At 30.3% G+C, this 13,428-nt stretch overlaps 1 protein-coding gene and 1 long non-coding RNA gene across 3 annotated transcripts; both read right to left on the bottom strand.

Annotated features, from left to right (window-relative positions):
• Window positions 1-4,096: 4,096 nt before the first annotated feature.
• LOC148605704 (uncharacterized) lies at window positions 4,097-5,747 on the bottom strand. Of its 2 annotated transcripts, none has more exons than XR_015916179.1 (3): window positions 5,733-5,747; window positions 5,330-5,484; window positions 4,097-4,558 (listed from the first exon to the last, which is right to left on the bottom strand). It is a non-coding gene; the product is annotated as an uncharacterized LOC148605704 (long non-coding RNA). The 2 variants fall into 2 exon arrangements; XR_015916180.1 differs by having other exon boundaries at window positions 4,098-4,558; window positions 5,364-5,484.
• A 407-nt stretch (window positions 5,748-6,154) lies between these two features.
• Window positions 6,155-13,397, bottom strand: LOC148605703 (uncharacterized). Its single transcript, XM_088550696.1, has 6 exons — window positions 13,231-13,397; window positions 12,478-12,658; window positions 10,772-10,866; window positions 9,580-9,651; window positions 6,967-6,993; window positions 6,155-6,356 (listed from the first exon to the last, which is right to left on the bottom strand). The coding sequence occupies exons 1-6, from the start codon at window positions 13,292-13,294 to the stop codon at window positions 6,310-6,312; spliced, it is 486 nt and encodes a 161-aa protein (XP_088406822.1). The 5' UTR covers window positions 13,295-13,397; the 3' UTR covers window positions 6,155-6,309.
• Window positions 13,398-13,428: the final 31 nt, after the last annotated feature.

Raw genomic sequence — 13,428 nt, 5'->3', positions numbered from 1 at the left:
GAAATAAAAGTATGGAAAGCCGGAAATACTAAAAAAAAATAAAATGTTAGCAGAAATATAAACAAAAAGCTTTATATATTTACTTATGTTACCAACCTACCATTTAATGGAGTTTATATCAAGCACAGTAATACATTTTTGCTGGATGTCGGCGAGATAAAAAGTTTGCCATACAGGAAATATTTGAAGGACGCCATGCAGATAGCGTGTATTGGTCGTAACTACAACTATTGGACAATTTAATTTGTTGAAATTTTGTTTGATCTGAATTATCATTTCTCGAAACTGGTTTTAATTTACACTAGATCCTCGAATCTTTTTATACATTGGATTTTCCAATGTAAACTTTCCATCTATCAGATAAAACAATATATCTTCAGTAAAATTCCACATCTTACCGGATTGACAACACTTAATACTTTCAATGGTGTAGCTCCTTTTTCAGTCTGAGTTATAAAATGACTTACAATGGTGCTAACATATTTTATACATTTATTCCTTCTTTAATTTTTTATTGCATTATTGTCATGTTGTAACACCATTATTACTAGAAAGAAATGCATTTCATTTCACTCAAAATCAGAATAAGTTTTTGAAACTGGGTTAGTTAATTTTCGAATTGTTTATTTATAAAATGCTAATAAATTAAAGATCAACTGTTTAACTTTTTTATTTCTGCATTTGTTTTGTCTATTTGTGATGATTTTGTACCATATCAATATCATGTACATTATCAAAATGTGTTACATTTAATGATACCATCATAAATGAATTACATATGGCGTTCTTCGATTGTTAGTGATAAGACCTCTTTTTGATTCCTCATGACAGAGTCGTGGAACTACATTTATTTATTTTTATTCATCTTCATCATGAAAACTGATTTGTTCAATGTGTTATAGTTTTCTTTTCCTCTTTCGTCTACCCTGCAGTTGATTTTTATGATCGTCTCGGTGGGTGTTTTTAGAAAACCCTATCATTGCACCTGGTCCATGCTCCGAGTCTGAGTTGTTCATTTACTTTTGTTACCTTGTATATAGTATTTTGATAATGTTTTGTTCTTTGTTGTATATGGCTATTTTCCATGTCTGGTCTTTGTCCCTGTATTACATTCTTTTGATTTTCTATAATTTTGGTTCCCTTGATTACTCTTACTCACACTTTCAATATGACATGAGCCGCTGACGAAACATGATATGCTTTCCATTCCGGATCAGCTAATTTTATTCCCGGTTTTCATTAGAGTTCATATTGGTTGTACTTTAGTTTTTTGTATGAAATCTTGTTTTCCTTATTTTCGGTTTTCAGATGTAACTGTATTTTATTCTGCCATCTACATTATGTATGTATATCTTGCTCGTTTGTAACTTAGATTGTGATGATTTTTTATGTTTAAGCGCTTATGTATTTTTGAAATGTTTTTGCTTTAAAAATCACCAGTTATTCTAATAACTAGATATTCTCTAAAAACTGCATTGAACTAAAACCCTCCATCACGAGTTTAAAAGACAATGGTTAATACATAGTGCATTCATACATCAAAGCCGTTAACATAGTGGGTCGTTTGTGTCATTGACAAGTACATATTTTTGTGACTTACATTGTGAGTGTAGTGTACGATTTGGAAAGCATATGAATACTTGCTAACGTTAATAACCAATAATAAGAAATATATCTGTACATTATATGCTACATGTATCTAAAGCAAGAAACGGAACTCATAGGACATTGAAACGTTTCTTTATAACTTAGTAATTTAATCAGTTTTAAGAACAATGATTTAGCGTTCGAAAGCTAACTAGTCTACTGCTTTTGTTTTCGCGACATCTAATTTTTATATTTCAATATTTGAGGTTAAAATGTACTACACTTGTTTTGAATTTACCATGTAGAAATTGAATGGAATACAGTAGATAAAACCGTTTCAAATCTTTAATCAACTCTAATTTGTCGATGCAACGGTAGACATGTTAGTTTATGATATGTACATGAGAAATTTAGACTGTTCTTAACTACCAGTCATAACACATGAAATATGCTAGATAGATAGGATTTATTTAGACGTATAGAAGTTTTTTCAATGAACCAATAGTGCTTAAAATTATTGTAAACAATTATCTTTTAAATTAATTAAAATGTATGGCTAAACTACAAACATTTCCTTTAGAAATCTTCAGGAAGAGACAATTGGTGGGAAAATGTTTTATAGAAATGTAAGGGTATATATATATATATTCTAAAAGAAAAAAGTGCTGCTAAGTCAAGTAGCTAGCAAAAAGGTGTCAACTAATCAAAAATATTAATTCCTAAAACTGAAATCTAAAGCTCAAATACGTGGTCATAAAACAATTTAAAAAAAATCAAAAAGGTGCAGTAATGGTACACACTCTAAACATAGTCTTTCATAAGTGTTTCAGTGGAAACTTTTAAAAAGTTTTAACGGACCTGGTTTGTTTTGAAACAAAAGCTTTGCAACGAAAACAATTGCAAAAACAAATTTATTTAATTAAAAAATTCTTCTGTAAAGTGATACCACCACAGATGTATGTAAAGTAAGCTATATCCCTGCCAGACTGGTGTATGTAATTATTTTTTATTTGAAAAGTAAACGAGAAAATGCTATTATTGTATTTATACTGTCATAATCAACAATTAGTTAACATTATATGCTTACTAAAAACAGTGAATCAAAGCAATATAGAGAGTTCAGTTCTGAGTCAGCTTTATGTTAATGTTAATGCATATGTTTGTGGTGATGTATGTAATTATGAAATGATTATAATTATCCTTATGTGGTTTCCGGTGAGAATGTTCAGACCCAGATGTCAGGAATCGATTTTTTATGTTCACAACTTAGTTTAACATATAGGCTTATCTAATTGGATAGACAGAGAGCGCCCCCTCAAAGTTTCGTTGGTTATATATAATCTAGTTGGCCATTCAGCAATCCTCTTTCTGGTTTGATATTGGATCTACTACTGTTATGTTTATGTTAATGTTTGTTATTATGTTAAAAAATAATTAAAGTACTGTACTGTTTATGTTAACGATTATAGTAATGAACATGTTTATGTTTAAAGTAATGTTTGTGTTATGATTAAAGTAATGATTACATTTATGATAAAAATAATGTTTGTGTATACGAATAATGTAATAATTATGTTTATGATTATAGTAATGTTTGTGTTTATGATTATAATACTGATTACGTTTGTGATTAAAGTAATATTTATATTTGATATTAAAGTAATATTTTTGTTTATGATTAAAGTACTGTATATGTTTCAATGGGGTACTGTTTATGTTTATTATTGAAGTAACATTTATGTGTATGATTAAAATACTGATTACTTTTATGATTAAGGTACTGTTTATGATAATTATTGAAGTACTCATTATGTTTATGATTAAAGTAATGTTATGTTTGTAACTATAGGACTACGACTTTTTACTTTGTAAAGTATTTCTAATTACTTTACAGTGAATATCATTATATGAGGCAGGTGTAACGAAGTTGAATATATAGATATAGTTGAAAAATCTTCTTGTCACTTTTTCTTAACACTTTTTGTCGTTCATTAGTGAGACAGGTATGACTGAGTGTTCGTACTTTGAACTTTCTGGCTAGAGCAAGAAAGATCTACTCTAATTGCATGTCGAAAGCGACAAAAGTATCATGATTATTGAAGACATGTAATAAACGCTTTTTCGTAGAGACACGAAAATACCGAACTATTTATGGGTAGGAAAACGTGATTTTCTGTCAGACTGAAAGCATGCTTTCAGTGTTTCGAAGCTATGACTTAAATTGGAATTTAATGTCGATATGAGGAATTCTTCCTCTATTACATTGTTGGAAAAAAAGTTTTCTGGCACTTTAAATTTGTAAAGCGTTTGTTTTGGTATGGCTTACTTTTTAAGTGTACTAATCATTACTATCATTTAGAAAGTTACATAACTTATCAACCTGATAATCGATCTCTTATGGCGGATAAACCGAATGGCAATCGATTGATTAGCTCTATAAACTGAACAAGTGATCGATTAGCTATGAATGGTTGTAACTAGGTTGTCGTCAAATAGAAAATAAAAAATGCGGTTGTACATAACGGAACACGTGCACGTGCACGTGTCGTATATTACAGATTTTTGTCGGAAAATAAATAAATGACATATATTCAAGGCGAAAAATGATAATTTGTTTTGTTTAGTTTTTTGTTTAGTTTTTTTGTTGTTTTGTTTTGTTTTGTTTTTGTTTTTGTTACTGTTTTTCAATAGCACTGATGTTAATTAAATGATTGCAATTCCAAAAAGAATAATTGTTAAATGTTTCTAATGATGAACTGTGGATTTATTTTATTAATACACGGAAGATGTCTTGAATACACCATACACTGTTATTCCATTGGAATCCATCCATTCGGTTTGTGCTAGCCGAGAATGTTTTTCATGGAAAGTTAAAATTCACCGGACAATTAAGGGTGCTAAAGTAAGAAATATATATACAAGTAAGTGTAATGTTACTTTAGAATTGCCTCTGTTTCGTCTTGGCTTTAATCTGCAAAATGGTTAATCAACTATGTTAAAGAAATAAGTATACAAAGTCATACATGTACTACAGAATTTTTTGTTTTGTTTTGTAAAGTGTTCCTTTTCTTAATGACGTTCTTCTATTTTCTGTTTCTTCCTTTATCATTCCTAGTAACTGAACGTATCATAGCAATTAAACTAAGCTTAAATTGGAAAAAAAAACTGTGAAAATGCAGAAAAACGCCAAATTTTACGCAGTTGTTTTGTCTCTTTTAACATTGGTCGCATGCGTGTTCACTCTCTACTTCATATATTTTGTGCACAATCGCCCATTACAATTCGAATATCTTAAGTAAACATATGTGCGGTCAAACCATATAAAAATCATATGAAAAAATTGCAGACATGCTAAAATTTGAGGGTTTTGTAAATTTCGCATAATAACGTTCTGATATTTCTTGAATCGCGTTAGAAAGTTTGTAAAAAATAGCTTGTATTTCGTCTTTACAATAATTTTAATACACTACTACTACTTTAAATAAGCTTTTATCACATTTTAAAAATGCATAAATTATTTGACCAAAAGAGAGCCCATACCGGACCTACTCATTTTCAATAACAAATGAATCTCTTGTAATCTTTGCTACATTGAAACTTCAAACTTGTGTACATTGATTCGTGATTTATAATCATTTCCATTAAAAACATTAAATTCATAAATAAAAAAGAAGCGTGCAATGACAAGTGAACGATAAATCATATCATGTACGTAATGAGAAAGATAAGATGGAAAGGTTACTAAATAACAGGTTTAGAAGCCTGGTTGTCCATACTGGTAGGGTTGGTCGTTACAGCAGAGTCCGTCATCATATGCCTCTGATGGTTCACATCCGGTGCAGCGTACCTGTCCGAACTTCGTAGCAGGACACAGGGATGGGATGTTACACCCCAACTCTATAACACATTGCGAAATAGATTTTTTTTTTAAAATACTAGTTCTCTCTATACATTTTTTTCTTTCTTGATATACTCTTTTGATTTTTTTCCAGCAAATATAGTAGATGTAGTATTTTTTAATTGTGTTTTAATTGATTTTAATCAAATGCCTGTTAATTAGTGACTTAGTATGCTAATCGGAAGCATTCCTTACCTTGGTTTGTTTTGATTTATGCTTTAGTGTGTTTATTCCAAAAAAGCCTTACCTGGTATTTTCTCTACAAGGAAAGCAAATACAATAATGACATTTTAAATCAAAGAAATGCATACTAAATTGAAATATAATTATACTCCAAACATTGATCAAGAAAATGGAACTGTTGCCCAAGGCGATTGACAAAAAAAGAACATAAAACGGCAGTTCATTATGTTGTTGCTTCTTTTATTTTGTCGTGTTTGTCCTCGTTCATTTAAAAAAAAAATGGTAAAATGAATTATTGCATTTATTTTTTGCATGATATTCAGCAAGATTATAAAAAAAGTATACACAATATGTTATAAGTAATGCATTTTAATTAGACTGTCATCAGGGGTAAATTTATCAACTCTGTTCTTCCCTTTACTAAAATCAGTATAAAAAATAAAAATAACGGCTAAGTTATCGGAAACCAAACAGGTAACCAACGGGTTCATTGTAGCAATATTTCTGTAACCAGAGGTCATTCGAGATTTGTTTTTCTTGGTCCAATAGAATTAAACCTCTCGCTTTTATGACTAAAATACTTCATTCTAATTCCCGAAACATAGTTTAAATTATACATGCGATAAAGTATGCTTAAAATATCATTTTTGATTAATAAAGTATGGTTCTAACTTACCTATTCTGCATTCTACAATAAATTTCAAAATCTAAAATATAATAATTATATCTAATAGTTGAACTGAGAAAAAACTTTCAAGAAACTGAATCAAACATGTATAAAAATGGAAGATATTATTCAATCACATCGTTACACGTAAAAATACAATTGCGATAGAGTACATAATAGCATCCAATATCACATCTAAAACCATGAAATGCAGACTAAAAATGTACAAAAGTCAGCCTCACACATTAAGTGTGTAACGATACAGTTGTATTATAATAGCGTCTCATAGGATGTCGAATAGAGTAGAATAGAGTATTCTATAGGAAATTAGATTAAATAAAATTGAACAAAAAATGACGAATCTTTTAACCTACTCTACATAAAACACTCTATGTAAAGGCAAAAATATTTGCCAACCCTAAAATGAACACCTTAAAGAAAATGATAAACCTGGAGGAGAATATTCTATATAGAATAACTATAAATGGACACAATACACCGACTAGCACAGAACATAGTGGGATGGAAAGAAACCACAGGAGGCCTACAGGGGAGTAAACAATGTTTTTTTTAAGAATAGCGTTTAAATTTCGAGGAAATTTTCAACACGACGTAATGTAATAATACATACCGATGTCCTCAACGGGTATCCGTACATCTATAACATCAAACTAACATAATTAACATTGTTATTTCGTGTCAGAAAAGAATAAGCAAATCTGATCAGTAAAATTCAGGCATGTAGTTTTTATCAATGTGAGCTTAAAAGTCATTATCATAATGCCTAGAGCATTACAACAATCCTTATAGTATAACTAAACTGTAACGCCATAGTTGCTTCTATAGAGTATAGAGGGTATTATCAATACAATGACTGTTCCCTGCGAATAGAGGCACTATCAATAATTCAGGCAGTATCAATAGTAAAATTAATATATGTTGTGAAGAGACTTAGACTAAAGGCAAATAAGAATAACGAAGAAGTGAGCAATAGCCACGTTAAGGTAAAAATGGAATACAAATAAAACGTTTAATCTTGATCTTGATCATTGTGAGGACGCGTCGAGTTCAATATGAAAAATTATAAATTTGTAACTATAGCTGACGAAAAGCAATTGAAAACTGTTTTATGGTGACTGAATAATGCGTATATCAATGATAGTGGATTATCTTGATAATGCCAGCTCCTTAAGAAACAATGTTTTTATTTCATTGAACTATTGTACAAATCATTTTGATACTATTGTTGAAATTTTCTGAACCGCTATCTACTTAGTAACTTTACCAAACCGGCAGATTGCTGAAAGATCTTTCGTTTGAAGATAGGTGTTTTACTCTTGTAAATTGACCGTATCGGACAATCAAAAATTGCAAAGCAGATCTAGTCTAGTAATAACTAATCAGTTCAGTAAAAGTGTCAGTCTCTGTAATAATCAGGCAGGGGTAAAACATGGTTTAAAACAACACACCTATTTGACAGTGTTCCATTATAATTAAGGAATTAAGACAAAACGAACCATGTAATTTTGGAAAAAAATAGTTATAATTTAATTAAAATGCACTATAAATCAACATTTCAAGGGCTTCTAATTCACGGAAAACGTGTTTTGTATATAAACTTTCTATTGAAGAATTTTTAAACATGAGATCAAACATTGTTCATTTCAAAAGAGAAAACTTCCTTGATCGGTGGGTTTCTGTTATACATGTTTCAGATTTTTTTCTAAATTTATGTGTTTATTACAGAGACCTGCACTTAATAAAGAAGCAGGTTCGTGACATTTATTTTAATATTAACAACAAATGTTAACGTGGTAATCAAAAATCAATTTGATTGACAGATTATTAACATAACGAATACGTAATGTACCAACACAAATTTGAATAGACTGACCTTATGAAAATTTCCTAAAAGACTGTCCAATCCGTATTAAAGATATAAAGCATCACAAGTGAGGCCAAAGTTTAAAGGAAAAGGTTCAGGTAACTTAATATTCAAATTGAAAGTAGTCCCTGGGTTGACATTGTCATCCAGGTGGGGTTTTTTGTCTCTTTGACATACTCACCATACCTATTCTAGTTATATTGAATTGAAATTAAAATCAAAATATGCAATCCATAGACAAAGAAAAATATCAACAATAATTATTTTGATTTCTAGATCAGATGTGGTGAATTATCCTATATCGTCCCTTTCAGCCATCGTTCCTTCATTTCTGTGACTAAATAGCACAAGCAAAAATGTCAGTGCTCAAAATGTACATGTATAAGTACAATGCTTGTTTGTAGGCTGCGCCTAACTCACAATAGTTAAGAGACAGAGGGGATTTCTATATTAAACTTCCACAGAGTTCCCTAAAAACAGCGCCCAGTCAAACTACCAGTCAAGCAAGGAAAATGTTAATGAAGAGCTAGAAAGATTACAAATGCCAAGTAGTAAAGAAGGATGTTAATGACCATGCATATACAACAATTTTGTTATGTTTTCCAGCAATTTCAGCAAATCTGCAACTTTTTTCCAAACAGATCAAGGATATCTTTCAAAAAAATTTTTTTTTCATTTGCTAAGGATATGGATATATATATTATCTATTTCAATGAAGTTTTTCAGAGTATGCGAAATGCAACAATCTGACTAAATACGAACATATTTCAAAAGTCAAACTATACCACGATTTCTATTACTTTACATTATTTGCCAATTCAAGAATCATCATCAATTACTTCCTTGCCAATGATTTTTGTTTGTTTGTTAGTATGCATACAATGTAAATATGTACTAACAATTTCAAATATATATTGAGAATTAATGCTTTTTTTATTCGACGGGGATGAATGTTGATTGTAATGACTTGCCTAGCATTCTTTTATTGTCATTTTGGGATAATAAGAAAGGAACACAAATGTTCAAACAGTGTATATAGGGTTTGTAAATCTCGATTTTCGATTTATTTTATATACATAATTTATTCGATTGAAGGCAGTTAAAATTCGAAAACTGATGTTTTTTTTTCTTTACTCTGTCCGAGTACATTAATATTACGCACAGTAGTAAGTTTTGTTTTTTTTTTTAATTTTGGGTTGTAACTTAACTTATTATACAGAATAAGTTAGGCGTTAGTTTTATTTTATAATCGTATTTACGCATGGTAGGTTTGCATTCATGAATTGTAGTTTGGTCCTCATTTTCGTAAATTTATAGGATCACCTTACGAGACTTACAAGCCCTTACATAGTCAATTACCTCTAACTATAGAAATCTTTTCAAACCATCCACAACACACGTCACATATCGTCGGGTTGTAGTCAAAGTATACTATAATTATAAATACTCAAATGCAAAGCTGTTGTAAAGTCTTCTTACCCTACCGGTGCACCTGGTCCATGTTCCCAGTTTTTAGTGGAGTCTGAGTTGCTCATTTACTTCTGTTACTTTGTATGTATGATTTTAGCTACTTTATGTTCTTTGTTGTGTATGTCTGTTTTCCATGTCTGGTCATTGTTTCTGGATTACATTCTTTTGATTACCGCTATAACCTTGGTTCCTTTGATTACTCTTTCTAGCAAGGAAAACTAAATTATATTTCTTGCATGTTTCAGAATTTTCCCATTTTGCCTGATCATTATGAGGACTGGTATTAAAATGATAAACATAGCTAATTATCAGACAAGATCCTTTCAATTTCTCGTATATGAATGTTAAGGAAAGCATTACATTCTTATTTTCTGACTTGCTTGAATACTTTATAAAGTCATTTATGTGAATGTATTTAAACGATTTTTAGGTAGGTAAGTTCGTAATTTTACTAATTCATAAAAAAGGAATATATATATGCTGAAATACAGTTACTGATAAATAAATTGCCAAGAATATTCTCCTAAATGATGTATCTATGATCAGTGTTTGGTGCTTATGATTTTTGTATCATTAAAAAAATGGTTTCCTGTTTGGTTTTAAATGGTTAATACACAAGTTTTAGGATTTATATTTCTGTACATCTCACACAAAGTTATCTCAAAGATAAAGTATAATTCTGAGTAAAAATCATGCACTGGTATTTAATCCACCGTAGTCTAAATGTATTTTTGACAGAGATCCTGGAATCTAGGAATGCTATATTTTATGAGAAAATTTTGAGTAGTTATAACGTTTACAGATCGAACGATTTTCCCCATATATTTTTACAGTGAAAGTCTAACAAATGTAAGCTTTTAATTTCTTCTTGAATACGCTTACATCGACGCGGTTTTGTTTGGTAAAAATATTGTTCAACTTATAACTTCTAAAGGTTGTCTGTCGAAATGTTTAAGTGTAAAACATATACACGTATCGCATATTGTGTACCAATGTATGATTTTAAGATGGAACTATACTTAGTACAAGTTTAAATATGTGTAGCAAGAAAAAGTAATACTAGAAATAAAAATAACCTTACCCCATGGGCCATCATAAAAAACAGCAATATCATGCTCAAAATTAAACATTGTGTCTTTGGTACAGGAATAAACACAATGTGTTCCATTAAAACCGCTGAAGAAAAATAACACTTTGTTATTGTTTAAGTTTAGCCTTTCTTACGTGATATCATTTACATTGTTTGTTTCAGACATGGGTTCCTTCTTGATTCAACTTTCATTATTTGTTTCAAACATAGGCTTTTACTAGATAGACCCTTCATTATTTGTTTCAGACATAGGCTTTTACTGGATACAACCTACATTATTTGTTTGATACACAGACTCTTAACTGATACAATCTACATTATTTGTTTTAGACATGGGCTTACTTGATACCACCTAATTTTTTTTTCAGACACTGGATTTTACATATGCCACTTACATTATTGGTATCAGACAAAGGCTCTTATGTGATACCACCACCATTTCTTTGAGACATAGGCTTTTACTTGATATAACCCACATTATCTCTTTCACACATAAACTCTAACTTGATAACCTATAACCTTGGTTCCTTTGATTACTCTTTGATACCATCTACATTATTTGTTTTAGACATGGATTCCATTCATGAATGAATTAAATAAGAATGCAGGTTACATATGTCCTAATGCATCCGTTTCTATGGGGCGAAAAAAAATTGTCCGTGGTATAATGAATATCCTTTTTCTTGGTAATCTTTTAATTCCTATGGGCTTGAATTATGTTTCTTATTTTCCACCTAATGTAATTGATTATTTCAATCGAATGTGATGCTTTATATGAAGACTACGTAAATAGACAAACGTACTTTTGTTTAAATTAATTCTAAAAAATTGAAACATATATTGAATATTGAAAACAACCTGCAAACTTTTCTTTGATCTTGATGAATTTAGTCTGTATTAATAACATTTTCCCTTACTAAAACATTACGAAATTTCAAATACATGCTTGTGCACTTTACAGTTGAAAGCACGCAATTGAAGGTATTGACAACATATAGGTTCTGTGTACATTTCATTAAGATTTCTATCGAAGATGTAGGCTGAATTTATTATGTATTCCTTCGCGATGTAACAAACTAACATCCTTCTGTTTTGATGACTTACAAAGATGTTAACGTAAATTATTGGCTTTTATCAATAAGAATGTCGAAAATGTAACTAACATCGATTTTATATTGAGTTAGTGTTTATGTTATTTAAACTACAACTATGTTATCTAAACGATTGTCGAAAAGAGAGTACAAGCCCTTTAACGTTTCATTGATGAATCTCATAATGTGATGATATTTACATCTCATCTTTTCTGAAGAACTTGAATAAAGGGTAGTCCGGATGATATCAAGTCTGACCTCTTATCTTGACAAACTAATGAGAGATTGCAGTATGAAAAAGATTTATAACTAAATATTGCGACATGAGCAATGTCGTTGCATTGAGTATTGTATGGTGTCATATAGTTCATGGCAATGTAATAGACTATTTTAAGTTGATGAACATAGGGCTTGGGTTGAACAAAAGATTTTTTTCTTTCGGAGCATATAAAAGACATGCTCCACGCATGCTCAGCGACTATCCCAAAGGTAGCACATAGGGTCAATCCAAGATTTACGGATAGCGTAAACATATAATGACAAAGATGTCAGTTTATATTTAATTAAAACAGTTTAAAAAGATTTTAAACATAAATTGTACTTTACCGAAAAGCATAAAATGGCCCGGATCTCTCCCAGCAAGTCCGATTCGTAATACTATATTCAGGCTGCTCTACAGGAAATTGTGTTGGAGCTCCGGAAAATGTAAATCTCGCGCCTACATTCCCTGTCAACCTAACAAACGTTCTATGTCTTCTATTACAAGGCATAGCACAAAGGGCATCAGCTGAAATAAATCCACTTCTTTTCTGAACGTATTGGGGTTCTTATTTTGTATTTTTTTATTTTCATCATTGTAGTTTTTATTTTTTATCTTTTTTTAATTTTAATTTTATGCGATTGTTTTGATTGTATGATTGGTTCAAATGATGATATTCATGTCAAATATGAATTCGCAGATGGCCAGTTTTATTTGAGGAAGTTGACATAAATTATCGAAATAAAAGCAAAAATAATAATAATCGAAATGCTTGATGACTTTTTAAACGTGTATTCAAATTTAGCATCAATTTTCTGTCATTTAAAGTTTTAAGAAAATGTCGGGTCATATGATGCTCAGAGAGGTTATGACCTAGACATTAAAATTGTCCTTGACATGCATGTGTTGTTGATTTGGAGATATTTTAGATGTGAACAATTTATCGCTAAAATGTATAAATTTTCGGTAGCGTTTTAAGATATTGTCAAGTGATATGGTTCTCATGAGGGTATGACATCGAGAAGTACCAAAATTTGAACAGTTCTTATAAACTAAATAACCGTCGTTACTGATTCTTACTAGTAACAAAAACTACTCACCAATATTTACGGTGAAAATGTGTAATAAAATCCAAAACAAAATATCTTCAAACATCATATTCATGATGGCAAAACATCAAACAAGAATATTTTGTATAGAAAATTATCGAGATTTACTGCTTCATTTTGTGATCGCATGGTAAATCAAAGCGTTCATTCCTAAACCAACAAACTGTAATTTCTTTTATTTTTCTGAAA

This window comes from Perna viridis, chromosome 10 (assembly GCF_037379345.1).
Source record: "Perna viridis isolate PV_CMFRI_1.1 ecotype Kerala chromosome 10, ASM3737934v1, whole genome shotgun sequence".
Classification (NCBI taxonomy): Eukaryota; Metazoa; Mollusca; class Bivalvia; order Mytilida; family Mytilidae; genus Perna; species Perna viridis.
Note: the sequence above shows the minus strand (reverse complement) of the source record. Positions and strands in the feature narration are given on the sequence as shown.